Source organism: Alligator mississippiensis, chromosome 1 (assembly GCF_030867095.1).
Source record: "Alligator mississippiensis isolate rAllMis1 chromosome 1, rAllMis1, whole genome shotgun sequence".
NCBI classification, from domain to species: domain Eukaryota; kingdom Metazoa; phylum Chordata; order Crocodylia; family Alligatoridae; genus Alligator; species Alligator mississippiensis.
The window spans coordinates 409,423,803-409,444,159 of NC_081824.1; the positions used below are offsets into that span (position 1 = coordinate 409,423,803).

General features: G+C 41.7%; 1 protein-coding gene across 1 annotated transcript in view; it reads left to right on the forward strand.

Annotated features, from left to right (window-relative positions):
• DNAJC15 (DnaJ heat shock protein family (Hsp40) member C15) overlaps nucleotides 1–8,076 on the forward strand; it is a 28,521-nt gene extending 20,445 nt beyond the window's left edge. The window contains exons 4-6 of the mRNA XM_006258985.4: nucleotides 38–114; nucleotides 2,355–2,425; nucleotides 7,818–8,076. Of these exons, the coding sequence (XP_006259047.1) occupies nucleotides 38–114; nucleotides 2,355–2,425; nucleotides 7,818–7,888 (219 nt within the window). The 3' untranslated portion in view covers nucleotides 7,889–8,076. The remainder of the gene's footprint in view (nucleotides 1–37; nucleotides 115–2,354; nucleotides 2,426–7,817) is intronic.
• The last annotated feature ends 12,281 nt before the right edge of the window (nucleotides 8,077–20,357 follow it).

A 20,357-nucleotide genomic window follows, 5' to 3' on the forward strand; every position in this document is an offset into this window, starting at 1 on the left:
GGAACTAATTATTTTCTGGCTTTTCTCTTCCCTGTAGAGTCTTTCATCCTACTATAAAGGTGGATTTGAACAGAAAATGAGTAGGCGAGAAGCTAGTCTCATTTTAGGCATAAGGTAGGTGTGCTCTATTAGTACCATTTTTGTTCTTTGACCAAACTTGAATGGAAAAATACATGGTGCAAGAATTTGTGGCAATATCTGGCCATAGTTATAACTTCTTTTTTGAAAACCATTTTAAGATTCTATTTAAGCTGTGAAGATGATGATGATGATAAAAAATAAACTATACAGTTTGTTGACACTCTTTCAGGCCAGACACACTGCTGCAGAGAATTTAATGCTACTGATAAAATCAAAATAGCACGTGGTGTGCTAGCATGATTACCTACTCCAATCTCTCTAAAAATTGACATCTGCAACACTGTAGATCAGTGTTCCCAGACATTTATATACCAATAGAGCACTTTCAAAATCTCTAGCAGACCATTATGCACCCTTATCATCACAATTTTACTTGAAAATTGGAGAGACCAGGTATGAACTGTGGACCACAGTCTAGATTGTGTTAATATATCAAAAAATGCATTAACATCTTTTATTGTCTTTCTTTCAGTAGATCCTCAATTTGCTTTTGTTTTACTCTGTTTGAAAGAGCCAAGGATACAGAATAGGCCCATGTGCCCACATCAGGCAGGACTTAAGTCACAGATATCTTAAGGGTCAGGCACATTACAGGGATATTGTAATTATCCCTAAAACAAAGCATTGTAAATCCATGCAGCTGAAGATTTAGGTTACATTTCAAAGATAACACCATTCCTCTTCCTTAAGGTTGTGGGTTTGTATCATCAACAAGTATATTTCAGTGTAATTTTTCATGTTAATATTTTAAATGTATGGAAATTCTAGCAAATATTTAAAATATGAAAATTAAGAAAGAGCCACAAAGGGCGTAATACCATCAAATATTTCTAATTACAGGATGTGCATTGCCAACTTTAAATCACTTATTAAATTGTAATTTTAGGAACAGATTCATTGACACAGTCACATTGTATGATGCAGTCAGAATTTACTGATGGTTTAACCACGTTTTGCTCAGGCAGAATGTTTAAACAGTCAGAATATACTGGTGATTTTGATCTTTGGAATACTAGCGGGGCAAGAGAGCCCAAACCCCAGGTTTAAATATTTGTGCATGTTAAGAGCTCTGGCAGTACTACTGTCCTGATGCAGAGTGGAGAAAAAGCAAGAGACCTTTAGAGTTGAAACTCTTAAGAGTAGAATATAACTCTGCTTTAACTATAGAGCAGCTACTGCTGTCTCCAACGTAAGGGAGGGAAAATTGTTTCAGAGTAGTTTTATTAAAAAATTAATAATGGGTTTCGCCCTGCAACTGAGATAGCTTGGCTTAACTTATAGGGGTTATTGCCAGATCCTTTGTAGATCTGTAGAACTCTTAAGAGACTGCTTACAGGTTGTTTACTTCATTAATATATTTAGGCTGAGACTTTGCATTCCAGCACAGACTAGGGTTAAATCCACAAAGATAGTAAGTGATTAATTAGATTGTTGCTGATTAACCAGGCATCTCAAGAAATGAAAAACATTGCAAATGATAGCTGCATTATCCATGCTAACAAATTCAAAGAACTAAATCATGCAGATTTAAATATAAACATTCTTCTGCACACCAGAGCCTGTATTGGTCCATTGCATCCATAAGTGGTTATTTGTCTGGTAAGGTACATATTTAATTTAGTTGAAGTGCATATTTTATCTACCTGTCATTGAATGGAACAACATTATGTAGCACTTGTAAATCAACATGTCCCCAAGTGTAACACATTGAGCACATTTGCAAAAATAATAAATGCATGGTTTTCAGACGTCACCAGAATGAGGAATTATTTAATATTACTATATTTTATACACTTGTATATAAACACGAGACACTTAGTCATTAGTCATACAAATAACCATTTTCCAGGAAAGCAGTTTTACTGGCACTCTTAACAAATAAAAGGGAGAAAATAGGCCTTATATATGTTTTCTCTACATATTGTTAGTATATACATTATATTGATTAACTTTAATAGGGGAGTAACTCTTTGAATTTTGGAAGAGCCAAAAGCCATAAGTATTCCTACAGTCTACTGGCTTTTTAAAAAATGCATATTTTCTCTCCACTGTTCTTGAAATATCTTATTACTTCCTTGAAGATGCAATTATGTGTTTTGTCCACAAGATGGTGAAAATCTCTAGTTCTAATTTTGTGAAGCCCAGTACAAATTGTTAATTTTCAGTCAGAGTATGATGCTATCTATGGTAATCACCTCAATTTATTTTTACAGTCCATCTGCTAGCAAGGCCAAGATTAGAACAGCTCACAGGAGAATCATGATTCTGAATCACCCTGATAAAGGTATGCCATTCTTATTTTTCTGAATATTGGGTGAAAATGAGCACACCATGAGGTCCTTTCAATTTTTCAGGCTCATTCTAGCTAACCCTTTATATAATCATGAAATCTTATGCTATATATCTAATTTGTAAAAAATTGGGTTTATGTATGGTTGCCTCTTTTAAATAAAACCAACAAGCTTCATGAACTATAACAGAGGTAGGTTACAACTCTTGTCATTCAGGTCATTATTTAGAACAACACTGTTCCAGTCATGAAATTTAGCTCATGGCCCACCAATTAATGATGCAAGCACTTGACCAGAAAAAGGGAAGATAGTAGCTTTGAAGGCCCCTTTAATGTTAATGCCATTGAGCTGTTTGAAGTGAGTTTGCACAGGGAAATATTTTGCAGTCACTAAGTAGATCATGAATGGATTTTTGGTTTTGTAAACTCATTCTGGAAAACTATAAAGCTGGGCACAGTTGCTTTGCTGGCCAGGTTTTTTAATGTAAATTTATCTTACAGAAAGGCTATTATTATAACTTTAACTACACTACAGCTGGTTGAGAAAGAAAGCCCATATGTTCATTGCTGTTTCTACTTTAAAATAACAGATGGTAAAGAGTTGCACTGTATTTCAAAAGTCAAAAGAGGGAAGTGAAGGTTTTTATATCTTGTTGATGGATTTACAGGTTTTCACCCCTGTCTTAACAAAATAAACACACAAAAAAACCTGGGCCCACTGGTAATGTTAGTGTTTATTTTAGCCCTATTGTTTCCTTAATTTAATTCCTAAACAGTCTTGCTTACTAGACATCCCCTGTCATTCTGCTTTGTATGTTTTCTTTTTTAATGCTTTTTCAAATGTATAAACTCTGGAGCCCAAAATAAGGAAAATAATTTGCTATTGTATATGTAGAGAATATATACGTATATGTATATGTCATGTATCATGATGGTTCAAATGCTACATTTGCATCTTACAGACTAACTTAATTGCTGGAAGACCATTTTAGACTGGCCATAAGGAAAAATTTCTTTACCGTCTGAGTCTCCAGAGTCCGAAATTAGACTCCCCTCACCAGTGGTGCAAGCACCTACTATGGATACTTTTAAGAAACACTTGGATGCTTATCTTGCTGGGGTGATCTGACCCCAACTGACTTCCTGCCCCTTGGTGAGGGAGCTGGACCTGATTATCTCACAAAGTCCCTTCCAGCCCTAATGTCTATGAATCTGTAAATCAGAAATGCATAAGCTTTCATGAACAGCAGCTTACTTTACCATATAGCATCTGATGTTATATGGTGAACAGGGATCCTGGTTTTTCTTTCATTAAAAAAATCCCCAATTTTAGGATTAAATAAAGTAACCCAAAATCCACATTTGTCCATGATCAAAATGAAACACCACTATAAGAGACACACACACGTACATGGTGTTTCATTTTAATCACGGAAAAATGTGAATTTCGAGTTGCTTTTTTTAAATCCGAAAATTGGGGATTTTTTTTAATTAGAGAAAACCAGGATCCCTGTTGCTGAAGTCAGCTGCCATTTATGAAAGCTTATGCATCTCTGGTTTATTTAGTCTGTAAGGTGCAAATCCAACCTGCCTTCTTCCTGACTTCAGACGAACATGGCTAACTACCTTTCTGTGCTCAAGTTCCGCATACTATTAGAGCATTCAGTATGTTAAAATTTAGAATAAAATAATATCATAATTTCTGTTGTGATAGCACCCAGAGACTCCAATTAGGATCTAAGCTCCATTGTTCCCAAGGGACGCACAAACACAAAGGCCTTGTGTACACTGCCTCCACACTGTGCCTAAAACCACCAATGAGAAGCATGCCATGCTCACTTACTCCCACTCACCATGTGCCAATGCCCAAAAATTAGGCAATGTAGCAGATCTAGTGCACATATCAGGAAGCATGCCTGAGGCAGAGGGCTTGAGAGCAGATCTAGACCATGCTAAATCACCTGCATTGCTTACTTTCCACACTTTGCCATGTGCTGAGTAGGCGTGAGGAGGTAGGGCATGCTTTTCAATAACACTCCCAAGTCCACCACAGGTGCTGTGCAGACATACCCTAAAAAATATAGTCCTGCTCCCATAACTAGGAGTACAAGCATAGATATTAATTATTGCACTTCTAGGCTCAAGAACTCCCCTCTATGCTTTCAGTTTTAAAATGGGGCCATAGATCCTAAACTCATAACAGCATCTGCACAAGGGAAATTCATACGTCCATGTGACTTCTGTAGGATTCAAGTGCTAGGATCAGAACGTAAAACAGTGTACAGTTGCAGAAGCCAATTGGAACTAAAGGAAAAAAGGACAGTAATGGCTGAGTAAAACCTGTTACACATACTATTTATGAAAAAAAGAATGGAAATTTGAGGACAACAAAATTTAAAATAAATAACCTCCCCACCAAAGCTACCAAAATAGTGGATGCCAGGGAAGGTATTGAATGATCGTTCTAGAGCAGGGGTGCTCAACCTGTGGCCTGCAGGCCAGATGCAGCCCATGGAGCCTTAGCATCCAGCCCACAGACCCTCCCAACAGTCAGGACATTTGGCTGTGGAGGAGCAGTGGCAGTTAATTTGGCCACCCTCCCGTGCTGCCAAATTTCCAAACCTCAAGCGGGCAGTGGGTTGGAGCCAGGCCACGCACCCTGCCCACCCCCCCACCCCCCCGTGTGGCTGGGCCACACTGTCTTCTGCCCACAGGGCTGGGCCACCTCTCCTTCCCCACCACGGATCTGGTTTAGGGCTATATCAAGCCCTCTCCCCCCTTCCCACCCCCCACAGAGCCAGGTTTTTGGGCTGGGCAGTGCCCCTTCCCCCTACAGGGTCAGGCCATCCCCCCTTCCTCTGTAGGGCCAGATTAGGGCCACGCCACCCCTCCTCTCCCACCTCCACAGGGCTGGGTTTGGGCTGAGTCAACCCCTCTTCCTTCCTGTGGACTGACCAGGCACTGCCCATCTGGCCCGCCAGGCAAAAAAGTTGAGCACTTCTGTTCAAGAGAGATCCAATTCAGTGCTCTCCTCCTATGGCATCCCCTTCTGCTACTGTTGGAGACAGGATAACTGGGCTAGATTAGTCTGAACCAGCATGGCACTTCTTAAATAGTTTTGTTTTTTTAAAGGAAAAGCTTTCAACATCTAAAGCATCAAAATTAAACTCACCTTGCCCCAGGGCCTGCTCCGGACCTCAGGACTCCTCTTGGGCTACATCCAGTGACAGAAGGGCAAGCAGGTGCTTAACGCAGCAATCATTTGCCCCTTCCTACTACCTACGTGAATGCCCAATGGGGCTCCAGTCCCAGAATTTAGGCTACAGGCCCTCCCCTCTAATTTTTGTTCTTTCTCCCATCTCTGCAGACTAAATTTTATTAGTAGATGTTTAGGATTATGAATCCAAAAAGATCACAAAGCCAGTAGGGAAATACAAATCGCCCGAGCAAACTAACATTAGAGGTATTGGGGGGGGGGGAATGCGACTATGTTACAGAAAATACAATGTTAGCCACCTAAGCCCGGGGGTGGGGGAGGGGGGAGAACAGATTGACTTTTATTAGTAGATGTTTAGGATTGTGAATCCAAAAAAGATGACAAGAGCTGTGAGCCATACATTTGAGATATCTGATCTAAAGTATCATTTTTCTTTTTATAAATCTTTTTATTTATCATTTTATAAATACTTACATTCCCACAAAGAACAACTCATATTATCAAGAAATACAGACCTGTGCTAGTATTAAATAATTCAGTCATGTGATTATATGAGTGCTGCCCTCATTGATCTTGCACTTAAAGGTATTGCATGTTGTAAAAAAAACTTTCAAAAATGTTAATCTGCTTTGAGTAAAAGCACTCTTGGCACTTAAAAAAAACAAAGACATAGTGAAAATGCCTCTGCTTTTGGTTTCTACAGTCTGTCATCTTTTATTGTTCAGTCCTCTTGTCTCTTCCTCTTCGAGAAAAACTTTAGTAAGTTTGCTAACAAGCCAAGTAGAAAAATATGACTTACCTTTCTGAACCAGGGCTGTGCAACTTCTAAGCCCCTGGGGGCCTTACCAGTGAAAACTGCATGTTGCATGGGCCACCATACAAACACTTCTGCCCACTGCTGTGCCATGCGAGTGCAATTACCACCCCCCAGGCATGGCCCCAGTTACCCTCAGCTCCCCACATTGCCCTGTCCTTCTGGGGCAAAAGCAGGAAGTGGCAGCTAGAGGAGGAAGCAGCCAGAGCAATGCAAGAAAGCAGTTGTCAGTGAGAGCCCAGGGGCTGCACATTAACCTCTCACAGGCTGCTAGTTTGGCAGCCCTGATCTAAGCATTCCCATCCCACATATTTTACTAAATATGTTAAAACAAGATTAAAAGAAAAAACACTTCCTTAACTTTACTCAGTTGTTACAGTTTTATATCCGGAAACATGTAAGTGGCAATTCAAATTTCTGATCTGAAAGTCCTAGTGAAGTTCTTAAGATTTGCAAGCCACAGCTCTGTCTCCTTCTAAAACTGCTTTTAGTTTAAAACTAATACGTATCAGTGTCTCTAATTTTTTATTCATAATTTTTCATTCATCAGAACAAATGCATAGGACAGGGCTGTTTAGAGCATACTGCTGTTGAAACCATGTTTTTAGGTACAAGAATATAGGTGTGTTCTAGGGAGTGGTAAGTACTACTATAGACCTTTTAATGTTGTTTTCAGTGGCTGTAGGCAGATGGCTGGCACTCAAGGGAAGAGTAAAAAAACAAACACAAAAAGACTGCTGAACTGTAATCAGATTGTTAGATGGAGCGTAAAGCAATGACAGTGTTCAAGACTAGAAGTTAGAAGGCATACCGTGTTTAAATACCTTTAATGTGACAGTTTTTGGCTGGTATTTCCATGTCTCTAAAATGGGATTGGCTTGGTGTGTGATCTTAATGATTCTTTGTCAGAAACTTGTTTATAATTGTTTTTTTCACAGATAATTTTTAAGGAAAAAAATCCTGGCTATTAGTATTAAATGTACTGTTCCAGATAGAGGGCCTTACTTCATGTGGCTACCAGTAATGCAACTCAAGTCTAAATCATGGAGGTTGATGCTAGTGTAAGATCATTTCAGAAGATAAGAAGACATTTTATTAAGACTTCATTTCTTTGAAATTACTGCTGTGCATTATTTTTCAGTGACTATGATTTTGTCTGTATATTTATCACATGTCTTCAGCCAGTATTTCAATTTATATTAGTGACATTTTAAAATTAAAGTTATCTTTTAAAGGATTTTTAGGGAGAGAGGACTAATAAAGACATCACCAGTAATTAAAGGGATTCCTTAAACTGCATGATATCATCTTTCATTCTGACATATAAATCTTCTCCCCCATCCCTTTTCTTTCAGGTGGATCACCTTACTTAGCAGCAAAAATAAACGAGGCCAAAGACTTGCTAGAATCCAGCACCAAAAATTGATGTTCAAGGACTTCTGTGATAGGAAAAATGAAACCTTTTATATATTCTTTTCTACAGGAAATCCTGTGGAGATATTTTGGGACAACTATCAGCCACTCATTTTACACAATTGTTTAACACTGGATCAGATGATCTGTTATTTATCATCATAATTAAAAATCTAAGACTATTTAAAAAGTGAACTGAAATATTTCACAGCAGTCTGTCTTGCATATTTTCCTTCTATTTATTGTGACCTGTAAAAAGCTTAAGAGGTCTTATTCAACAGTTGTTTAATATAGGTTTATTCAGTGGGACTGGGCTTCTGTCACTTTTGTGTTACATTGAAAAACTTGTCTCGAATCTTGTATAGGTTTTCCATTTATTTCAGGGAACTTTGTAACAATAATAATGTGCCGGTCTGTCACTTGTAATATAGCAGATCCATAAGGTAAGACTTAAAAAGCTTGCTACACACTGGGTTGCTTTACCTTGTAAGCATTAGGATTTGCTTGTAGGTGCAGTTGCAAAGCTGCTGCCAGGCTCGAAATGATTCAAAGGTGACTCCAAATGCAGTTTTCCTTCATTCCTCACTCCTGAAGAGATTTTTTTTTTTAATCTAGAATTCTTTTCCATGTTAAAATACTTTTTGACAATGTAAACAAACTTTTGGGGACAAACTTGTAACATTGACCTTTTTTACATAAGTTGACAGTCTTTATCTATCACCTCGCTGCTGTTCTTTAGGAAATCTAGGACCACAGTCCCTGAGGAAACCAAATAAGTTTGCCATTGAGGATAGTGGCACCCAAGGTACCATAAATGGTACTATTGCTGTCACAGGTTCCCTTCAGTGGTGGCAACTGAGTTAACTCTCCTGACCAGCCAACATCACTTGGTCTCAAGTGACAGAATTTCACAGTTAATTAGTCCAGTGGATCCATTATAGGAGTAAGTATAAAGGGGTGTTCTATGGTCCCTTTGTGACCACAGTCAGCTCACTTAACTGCTCTCCCTTAGGTTCTGTCTGTGAAATGGGATGATCCCTATGATCTGCTAGCCATGGAAGAACAGTGGGGAAAACATAATAGGTAAAGTTTTGTAATACATTGTGCATTAGTATTCAGCAAAATGCATGCACATCCAGTGCAGAGTGCTTAATAGTTCCTAAATCTCTAGCTCATTAAGATTTTTTTTTTTTTTTTTTTTGAGATTGGGAGGAGGCAAACATTTTTCTTCCAAAAAAGTACTGGTAAACAGAACAACTCCCAACAACTTCCACACTTTTGAAAAAATCAACTCTTTCCATTCTTTCCTGTGCACACATTCCCAAGCATGAGTACAGGCAGATCTCACATGCCTTTGTAGCACTACGAAAAATTGAACATACAGAGATGTATGCAGCCTATAGTGCTACAAAAATGTTCCTGGATGAAACAAGAAATTCTCTGGAGTGCTCCATTTTGTAGTAATAGCCACAGAAGTGTTGTAGTGTGCCACAGAGCTGTTATGGGTCTCTTGGTCCCCCAGCATCCCAACATGTTCCACTCTGGATGGTCACTGAGAGCAGTACTGGTAGAGTACAGCCTGCCTGCTCACACTCACTGGCAACATGCCAAGTCACCCTTCCCCACAGTGAGGAAATGTGAGGGGGCAGCAGGCCTGGGATGCTGACAGTTGCTGACAGCTTGTGGTCCTGGCTGAGCTGCAGTTGTCAGTGACTACGGGACACTCGCCTCCCCCCCAGAATCTCATGAATCCAATTGAAACAGATGCTCTTACCATGAGTAATAGAAGTCCAGCCATGAGAGAGAATGTGGAACATTTGCCAGCGTACCTCCCAAACGACAAGGCTAAGGCTAAACCTCCCAACATGAAGTCATCTAGTCACTCTTCCTGCCAATCCCAGATGTATGATGTATTGGCTTTGTTAGTCCCAAGATACGGTTAAAACTAGAATTGATAGTACGCTGAAGAGTATGTTCATGACAAGTGTTATGAACATACTTAACAAACAGAATTCTGCCATTTAAAAGCAAGATGCAAGTGGATCTACAAAATCAGCTACATTTTAAAGAAATGGGCCTATATTTCATGCTTGAGTCTTTAAGCACTCACTTTTAAAAGAATAGCAGCCAATTAATGCACATTTAAGATTAGATATTCTTTTCACTGATCTAGTGGTGTGCATTAGCAGAAAAATCAGTGAAGGGGTTGGGTTTTTTTTTGGGTCCCTGATTTTTATAGGTGGACTCTGTAAGTGATCTGGACGATTGCCCAAAAGCAAAATTGCTGTGCATGGTAGGCAGCAAAAATGTTCCCTCTAATGACTTTACGAGCTGACTAGCTATTGTTCCCAGATGAGTGCCTTTTCTTGTTGCTGTGCACAAAGAAGAAAACCTCACATTTTAAAGTATCAATTGAAACATAAATACATTAAATACTGTTAATTTAAGAACAGAACAAGGCTAACTTCCAGTTCCTTTGGTTTTATAAGTACAAAATATTTCTGCTGTATTTTTTTCATTCATTTTAGTTTGAGTGATTTGAACCTCACAGGCATCAGGTCTGGCAGGAAATAGATTACTCTGGTGACGGCAATTTGTTCTTATTGTTCAAGTGAGAGGGAAGGAGTTTCCTCATCTTTCTTTTACCTCTTTCTTCAGAGTTCTGTTGTTTCTACTTTCTATTCTCTTTTCTGGAGCCAGATGACTCTCATTCACTATACTAGACACAAGTCTGGTACCTGGTCATTCACTGAAATCTTCCATTATTACATGCCCAGACCTGTGCAAGCTCTGTATGCAACAACAAAAGTGTGTAAAGTGAAGCAGCTATTTGGCAATAACTGCATGTTGGGATGGATGGTAGAGGAAAATTAAAGCCTATGTTTTGTTTATTAAATCACACATGAAAAGTAAGAGCAGGGAAGTGGAATGAAATGGTTTAGTTGAGGCTGTCACTTCAGCTGTCAGTTTCTTATATTTGATTTGCATGTAGGTAATTTTTCCTTGAAACTTTCTAGTCCCTGCATCAAGAACTGTTTCTGCATTTTATCCAAAGATGGTTTAACGCAAAAAGTATTAATAGTTTCATAGTACCTAGGGTCAGGAGGGACCTGAACAGATCATCTAGCCTGACCCCCAGCCACAGGTAGAAATGAATGCTGGGTTCACAAGACCCCAGACAGGTGATCATCCAACCTCCTCTTGAATATGCCCAAGGTAGGGGCGAGGACCACTTCCCTGGGATGCTGGTTCCAGATTTTGGCCACCCTAACTGTAAAATATTGCCTTCTGATCTCCAACCTAAACCTTTTCTCCATCAGCTTATGACCATTGTTCCTTGTCACCCCAGGTGGTGCTGGGGAGAAAAGAGCTCTGCCTATTTGCTGTTGATCCCCCTCGATGAGCTTGTAGGCAGGCACCAGGTCCCCCCCTCAGCCTTCTCTTGCTGAGGCTGAATAGGTTCAGGTCCTTCAGTCTCTCCTCGTAGGGCCTGTCCTGCTGCCCTCTCACCAAATGGGTGGCCCTCCTCTGAACCCTCTCCAGGTTGGCTGCATCCCTTTTGAAGCACGGCGCCCAGTACTGGATGCAGTACTCCAACTGCGGCCTGACCAAAGTCGCACAGAGGGGGAGTATCACCTCTTTGGACCGGCTTGAGATGCATCTTTGGATACATAACAAGGTATGGCTGGCCCCGCTGGCTACGGTCTGGCATTGGCGGCTCATGTTCATCTTGGAGTCAGTAATGACTCTGAGATCCCTTTCTGCCTCTGTGCTTTCAAGAGGGGAACTCCCCAGCCTGTATGTATGCTGTGGATTCCTTCTCCCAACGTGCAGCACCCTGCATTTGTCTACGTTGAACCCCATCCTATTTTCGTCTGACCACTTTTGTAGTCTGTCTAAATCTAGTTGCAGCCTCTCCATTCAAGTATGTCCACCTCGCCCCACATCTTAGTGTCATCAGCAAACTTGGACAGCGTGCTTTCCACCCCCTCGTCCAAGTCACTGATGAAGATGTTAAACAGTGCGGGCCCGAGGACCGAGCCCTGGAGGACCCCACTGCTCACATCTCGCCAGGTTGAGTACAACCCGTCCACCACTACTCTCTGGGTGCGCCCTATCAGCCAATTTTTTACCCATCCAACTGTGCAGGCATCAATGCCACAGTCACTTAATTTGTTGATGAGGATGGGGTGAGAGATAGTGTCAAAGGCCTTCTTAAAGTCCAGAAAGACTACGTCCACAGTGACACCATCATCCAAGGATTTAGTTACTTGGTCATAAAAGGCAATCAGGTTGATCTGGCAGGACCTGCCTTTGGTGAAGCCATGCTGATTGCCCCTGAGCATGATCTCCCCTGCAGGCCCCCCACAGATGTGCTCCTTGATGATCCTCTCCAAGAGCTTCCCAAGCACCGAGGTGAGGCTTACAGGCCTATAATTACTTGGGTCCTCCTTCCTCCCCTTCTTAAAAATAGGGACCACATTAGCCAGTTTCCAATCCCCAGCACCTGGCCAGATGATCACGAATGTTCATACAGCTGGGCCAAAGGCTCCGCGATGACCCCTGCCAGCTCCCTCAACACCCTTGGGTGGAGGGCATCTGGACCTGCAGATTTTAAAATGTCTAGCCCTTCCAAAAGATCCTGAACTACATCTGCACTGACTAAAGGCTTGATAGAGCTATCCCCAAGATTGTCCCTACCTCTGGTAGGTGGGATGTCCTGGTCCCTGTTCAGGAAAACAGAGACAAAGAAACTGTTAAAAATATCAGCTTTCTTGTCTGGCGTGGCCACCAGATTACCGTTTGTGTCTTGCAGGGGCCCTACATTGCCTGGTGCCCTCTTCTTGCTCCCAATGTACTTGAAAAAGGACTTTTTGTTGTCCTCAATCCTGGACGCTAGCCTGAGTTCCATCTCTGCCTTGGCCTTCCTAATAACCCTCCTACACCCACGGGCCGAGGAGAAGTACTCCTCCTTGGTGATAGCTCCTCCCTTCCACTGGTTGTACGCCTCCCTTTTAGTCCTCAGGCATTGCTGAATGCCCTTGCTGAGACGCACTCTTACCCCCCTTGCTTCTCTCAGGGACTGTTATCCTTTGGGCCTGGAGGATTGTCCCCTTAAGGTACGACCATCCCTCGTGGGCTCCCATCTCCTCTACCTTCTGGGCCCTTAGTGCCTCCCCCACTAGTCTCCTAAGATCATTGAAGTTGGCCCTTCTGAAGTCAAGGGCTTTAGCCTTGGTGTGAGCCCTAGATGCCCTGCATTGGATAGTGAAATCCAGCAGGTGATGATTGCTATTGCCCAGGTGATCAAGGACCTGAGGTCCCCTCACCAGGTCATCCTCCGTGGCCAGGACCAGGTCCAGCAAGGCGTTACCCCTAGTGGGGCTGTGCACTTCCTGGATAAGGTGAAGGTCCTGTAATACAGCCAGGAACCTACGCAAGCAGTCAGACCTGTCTCTGCTCCTCCCAGCAAATGTCTGGGTAGTTTAGGTCACCCATGACAGTAACATCCCTTGACCTAACCTGAAGTATTCAACAATACTTAAATTGCTTCCTAAAATGAGTGTAGTTAAATACTTTAATGATTTTGAAGCTTTTCTCAGAATTGTGTTTGGAACAACCTCTTCAGAGCAGAATGTCTCTTCTTTTGGGGGCTTTTCCTGTGTGCTTGTCCCCTATGGCAGCACAGAGTTTTCTGTTTTATTGGCAAGAAGAGGAGACTGAACTTGGCTTGCCCACTGCAGCCTCCAGAACTTTCAGTTTGAATGGAGATGAAATTACCATTGCTGTTCTTGGCTTAGTAACAAAAGCTTTGGTTTGTAAATTGCTAAGCTATCTTTGATTGTGAATCAGCACAATCATTGATGTCAATACAACCCTGAGACTTGTGTTTTGTCATTTAACTGCTGCTGTCAACCAACAAAATGCAGAAATACATGACTATCCAGGACCCATGAAGAGTTTATTTGGTTCTAAAACAACATTTGTTATCTTTAGCAGAATTAAATTTAAAAATACCAAAAACAAGTCCCTCCTCTGCCCCCCCTCCCACACACACACACACGTAGAGATTTAGAATTCAGCTGGACTCTCCAAATCAGATAATTACAGCATATAGGGAACAAAAACGTTGACATTAAGCCATAATTTCACAGGCATCTTCCTCCAGCCTCAAAGTGCTGTTGAACTAGTTAAAAAATTACCATTTGTTTGGTTTCACTTAAACTCAGTAGCTCATTGGGAATGTCCTGTTTTTGTGTTTGTTTTTGTTTTAAAAAGTATACTAGCTTCTATGTCTATATAGAGAGATATAGGGCTGGAAGGGTCCCTTACAAGGGACCTCATCTAGTCCCACCCGCTACTCAGTGCATGATCATCCCTGATTAAACCGCCTCAGCCAAGTGTCTGTCCAGCTCACTCTCGAAGAATATCCATCCTTGGAAATTTTATAATTTCTCTAGGGAGCCTGTTCTAATATTTGACAACCCTCAGAGTCAGAAAGTTCCTCTTAATCTCCAATGTAAAGTTTCCCTGGCTAAAGCTTGAAGCCATTGCACCTAGTTCTGTCCCCTACAGCCATAGAGAGAAGCCCATCTCCATCCTCTCTATAATTGCCTCCCCAACCCCCTCAGTCTTCTCTTCTCTGGACTAAACCCTAGATCCTTTGCAAATCTTTGTCCTAAAAATAATCTCTTGGGTAAGAGCATGGTGCTGATACTGGGGCAGTGTTGCATAGGAAGTTTGCTCTTCAGATTAATCACTGCCTTCCTTAGGAACTTTGGTTCCCAGGGCCATCCATCCCCATTTGCTACCAAACAAGTGCACGAGCCAGCACATCCTGATTTATGCCATGTGGCATTGGCACAGGCAGGTTTCACTAAGCCCTGCAGCCAGCTGGGCATTGATGCCCCATGGGAGGGCACTGTAGGCAGTGTGCACTAAGTACATGCCAATGAGGCATGCCAACATCTACACCATAAGCCACTCCTTCCAGCTGCCACACATCAGGCACAGGAGTGGGCACAAGACAAGCAGGTGGTAAGTGAACACAATCTCCACCATGCACTCAGCGCTTCATCCAACATCACCTTGAGCAGGTCAGTGGTGAGAAGCAGAATGCGTACAGGGGCTTCCACTCCACCCGCAGCCTCATGTCCCAGCACATGGCCAGTGCCAGCAGCACAAATTCATCCGGTGCCAACACCAGCACCCATGGTTCCATGGAGCAAGACATGCTGGCAGAGAAGCAGAAGGCAGGGCAACAGCAGCAGACATGGGCCTGCACAGCTTGTAGCTGTGGGGGGCAGCAGAGAAACCATTCCCAAACCTCTGGCCACAGTGCTGCCTCTGGGCAAGACAGACCTCCAGGAGTTGACCATTGCAATTGTATCACTTCCTACAAAACTAGGGAGATGCATAGTGGGTGCATCTACACGTTCATTAAGTGCTTCTGCTACTGCACATTAAATTTGGTACCTCCAATGTGAGGTACCAACTAAATGTGCATTAGGCTGCCCTAACACACAGTAGTGAAAGCGCACTTTTTTTTAGTAACGCTTAATGTGCAGTAGCCTAATTTCACTGCATTAGCGTATTAGCACGGTTTTTGAAGTGATACTCTAATGTGCAGTAAAATAGGCTACTGTGCATTAAAGCACACATGTAGACATGACCAGTAATACTTATTGTGGAAAGCCAAAAAACCTTGTTTATCATTATTAGAATCGACATTACTTCTAACATCCCAATATTGTAAGGAGGCTAGAAATGTATTGAACATTATGTATGTGCCATGCAGAGTTACAATTTAGGAGATTAAGATAACCCTATCATATTACTGTAGCAATTCCTTGTCTCTTTGTCTATAGGAGTTAATATACAAATAAAACTGGACTTTTTTAATGTCATATGTACATCTTAGCTTTTAACCACTTACAGTACATCTCTCATAGAGCAGATTTTGTGTTTAGAAAATATATAAAAGCAAGAGATGGCAGTTAATGGGTGTCACAACCCAAAGTTGTGATTTTTTGTTTGTGTGTGCTTTGGCACTGCTAAATTATTTTTCCTGCTAAATTGCAGCTTCCTTGCACGGTGGAGTTTTCTGCTGCAGAAGAGAACCCTGGTGCAACGGAGAATTTCCCGCCAATTTGAAGCTTTCTTTGCATGGTGCATTTCTTTTGCATCCAGGAAATGCACGGTGCAAGGAGTTCCCGCCATTTGTATAAAGATTCGTGCCACATTATTGGCCGATTCTAATACATGCACACGTGGTGGCTAGCAATTGGCTTGCTAGCTGTATAAAGGGCTTGGGTGGTTTCTGCCCAAGTCGGAGAGAGAGTAATTGGAGTTTGAGGGGGAGAGTGTGAAGATCTCTAAGCGCTGCGGATCCTTTCGGACCCAACGCTTTTCTTAAAAGGCAATAGAGGTCTGATAACCGAACCCACGAAGCTTCAACAACTCTGGGGAAAAGAACGAACAGCCTCTAGCCTCTCCCCGTCGCCGATAAATTCCTAGATGTATCCCTTCCTGCATCTTAAAGATACAAACCCACGGAGCTTCAGCAACTCCGGGGGAGAGAAACTACCGAACCCGCGGAGCTTCAACCACTCCGGGGCTAGAACGAATTTGTCGTAGTCCTCTAACGAGGATTTAAGCGGAGCTGAACCTGGAAACTGTCCAGCCTACACCACGACCGTCTTTGGTGTAAGTAAACAATCTTTAAACCAACCACTACGCGTCCGTGACTAATTCTAGCTCGCCCCTGGTCTTCTCCGGCCCCGCGTGCCCGGGCTGCTGGCCGCAGCCCGCGTGCGCAAAGACGGGCCCGGCTCGCCCCTGGCCCGCACAATGGGAAGGCATGTATATGCTAAAAATAATACAAATAATGCCTTTGGAGTGCATTACAGTGGTTATGGCCAGGAATACAATAAAGTAAAAGCCAGAGTTAAGACAGATATAGATAGTATAGCTAGCTGTTGCAGAATAACAACCAATTTGCCTGGGAATAAAAATTCCATACAACTATATAAGGGTTTTGTTTTTGCTTTTTAAAGTTTTATGCTATATATACTCTCCAAGATCTCAGTTGAATTTGAACTACTGTTCTGAAAAGTCTTAAGGGTTTAAAAAAAAAAAGAGAGGAGAGTAGCTGAGATTTGATGGGTTGGTGCAATAATCGAGCTGTGTTTTAAGAGCCAGCGGTCTCTGAATCAAGGCTTAGAACTGCTGGTCAGGTCAGTATTTTGTTTTCAATATCATGTGGTGTGGAGGTTTCTCTTTTCCTAGCTTTGCTTAGAGGGAGGAAATCTTGCTTGTAAAGCTGCCATTGGCCTAAAATTAACAGAATGTTGGAGTCATGGGCACCTAGTTAGCGGAGTTCAGCAGCAGGCCAGCCAGTAATTGTTTCGCGCTTCCCTCATTGGTGTCGGTGGGAATTACTGCAGTATAAATTGCTTTAGGGGACAAATTGATCAACTAAGAGAGGTTTAAAGACCTCAGTGTTTTAAGTTACTGACAGCAATTCAGGATTTTAGAATCAAGTGGTGAAATGCAGTTCCCTCCATTGAATTTTCTGTAGCTAGAATAGAGGGAGAGACAGTTGGAATCCCCCTTTTAAAAGAGCCTTAAAATGAAAGCTTGCTAGTGTTTGTGCTGGTTTTTATATAATATTTAACCCACAATTGACAACATTCACAGCTCATAGAAACCATTTCAATAGAGGCATTAAATAGACTGAGCCAGGTGCTAAACCACAGGATGAAATTTGCAAGCTGCTTACATGCTCAGTTGGGATCTTCATATGGTGATTTTACACAGTTAGGATTTTTCACTCTGCAGTGCGTTAGCCCAGGTCCTGTACTCCACCCACTTCATTAAGAATACAGTGCTGCAGATGTTACTGGGACTCCTGCCTTCACTTCACCTATGTTCTCACTTAACTGCGTAAGTGTGCTTCACATTCCAGTTCTCAATGCAGTTGCTTTACCTGTCAGCTTATGAGACTCAAGAATTCAAAATACTCCTTTTTAGGAAGCATACAAAAATTGCTTTAGCTCTTTCTAACTTTTTCAATTGAAGAATAATCTGCAGATTATTTCTATGACTACAGAAGAAACTGGTGAATATAGGTCTGTTCATTTATTAGCGTTTCAGTCAAGTTTTCACTAAAGATATGCTACAATTTTGTATTAAAATGAAGTTCAGCTCCTGAAAAAACTATTATGTAAATAAGCACTTGTCATACCTGATTTTTGCCGGTCTTTTTCCCCCCAAACTTTCTACTACTATTTAACTGCACTAGTGTGACAAATTTAACCCTTAATGACCTAAATCAGTGGTTTTCAAACTTCCTAAAGTCACAGAACCCTTTCATATCACTTTTTCTGCTGTGGCCCCTGTACCCGTATCCTAAAGATTGATGTGGAGCCAGGTGACCTGTCCCAGCAATGACAGTGCACTACGCCCTGGCCTACTCTGCCATTACCACCAATCTTTCAGTAGAGCCCCTGATGACTTGGCACAAAACCCCTGGGTTCCATAGAACACAGTTTAAAAACCACTGAGCTAGATTCAAGTCTTCCATATACCCCTTTGACAGAAAGGTTTACTTACCCATTAGTCATACCTGATTAATGCTGCTGAAGGACACCAGATGTCCTGGGACATAATTTGATAGAAAGAAGTAAATGCAGGCATAGCTGAGAACATATTTTGACTTACAGAAGCTTAACTAGCAGTAGGGTATCTGGGAAGGAAATAATCTGCATGTTTTTCAGACTCCACCTTCCATCCCCCCAAGTAAGGTTTTGAAGCGAGTAAATAAAAAATAATTGTGACATAACCAGGGGTCCTAATACCTTGAGCCCCAAATCTGTCCCCCCATACTGCCTGAAACAAGCTGAGATTTGCCACTGATCCAGCTTAGTCCAGAGAGCCACATCTCCAGCTGTCCCAGTCCAGACCCTGCCAGCTCTTGCAGAGGAAATCTTGCCAACTTAAAGGTCACCAAAATCTGGCTTGTGGAAAATTATGATAGGTCCTTGCCCTTAAAGGAGTGACCAGCCTGTATTTGTCAATTGTTCTGAAATCATAGCACAGTCAGCAAGGTGCAAGAAATAGCCAAAGATATATTATATGAACAAGAGAAATAATTAAAATGGTAACTGTATGTTGAAAGAGGCAGAAATATATGGAGAATAATCGTAAAGAAATATAGTTGAATTCTTGCCCTACACTACTTTCTAGAATGCAGCAGCTGGCTAACCAGTTCCTGCAAGCAGCTTGTCACTTTTCACCACCCAGCTGCAGTCATCTAAAGCCCATGAATCCTTAGACAAAAAAACTTGCTCTCATGGCAATTCTTAAATCCCCAACTTTATCTGCTCATCTACATTCTTCAGTTCTTAAGAATCATATATCACGTAGATAACTTCCTCCCCCAGATACATATCCTCCTCCCAGATACGTATTCCTCCCCCAGATCTGTCTGGCAGGTCAGTTGTAATTCCTGATCCAATTATATCAAGGAAATAGTTACATCCTTTCAGACATGTAGACCACTAATCCAATATTCTTAGCTATCCATTTTTCAAGATATAGATTCTCTCTTATTCGGTTCAAAGGTGACAGATACTTATCTCTGAAGATACTCCTAACCAAAGGTTTCTTAAACCACGCATGTTTGTAGATAGGTCTTGGCTTATGCACCCACCCTCTTAGCTGACTAATAAACTGTCATCTCCGGCACAAATTCTCAGTGTTTACTCCTCGGGTGTATGAATAGTATTGTCTGGGGAAGAACACTTTAATCTAACCAAACACTATGGCCTATTGCCAGTCAAACCTTATAAAAAGACAGAATTGCAGTTATACCCAAAACCATGGTTCATACAAAAATAAAACTAATAAAATTGGGCACAGCTTAACATTAGCTAAAAACAGAAACCGAACACTATATTAGTATATCAAATTTGGAAAAATATTGATTTATGATACTCCACAAATCCTAAAACAGTCCAAGCTTCCAGGTGAATTTGTGACCAGCATTTTGGGCTAAATCCAACAGACAATTAGGGACAAGTTCTGAAGAAGAATGTGCCTGTCCAAAATGGGGCTTAAGTGCCTAACAAGTTCTAAAACTAGGTCCAAAAAGCCTCTTCTTGGCAGCTGCCTATACCCAGAGTCATCTATGCTCATCAGGCATCTTCCTCCCCTTCTCCTCCCTCACTGAATCTGAAAGGGCTCCTGCAGTCCTGCTTCCAAGCTATGCAGAACCACTCTAGTCTAAGCTCTTTCAGGACCCAGAAACCAAGTTCCACTTAAGTCTGCTGAAGTGGAATATCTGGTAAGTGTGGCCAGAGCATCCCTAGTGCAAGCTCACAGGAACAGGTCCCCCACAAAATAAGCTACTTTCATTTCAAATATGGTCAAAGGAGCAGGTACCATTGCCATCCACCATTTATCTATTGACACATTAACAG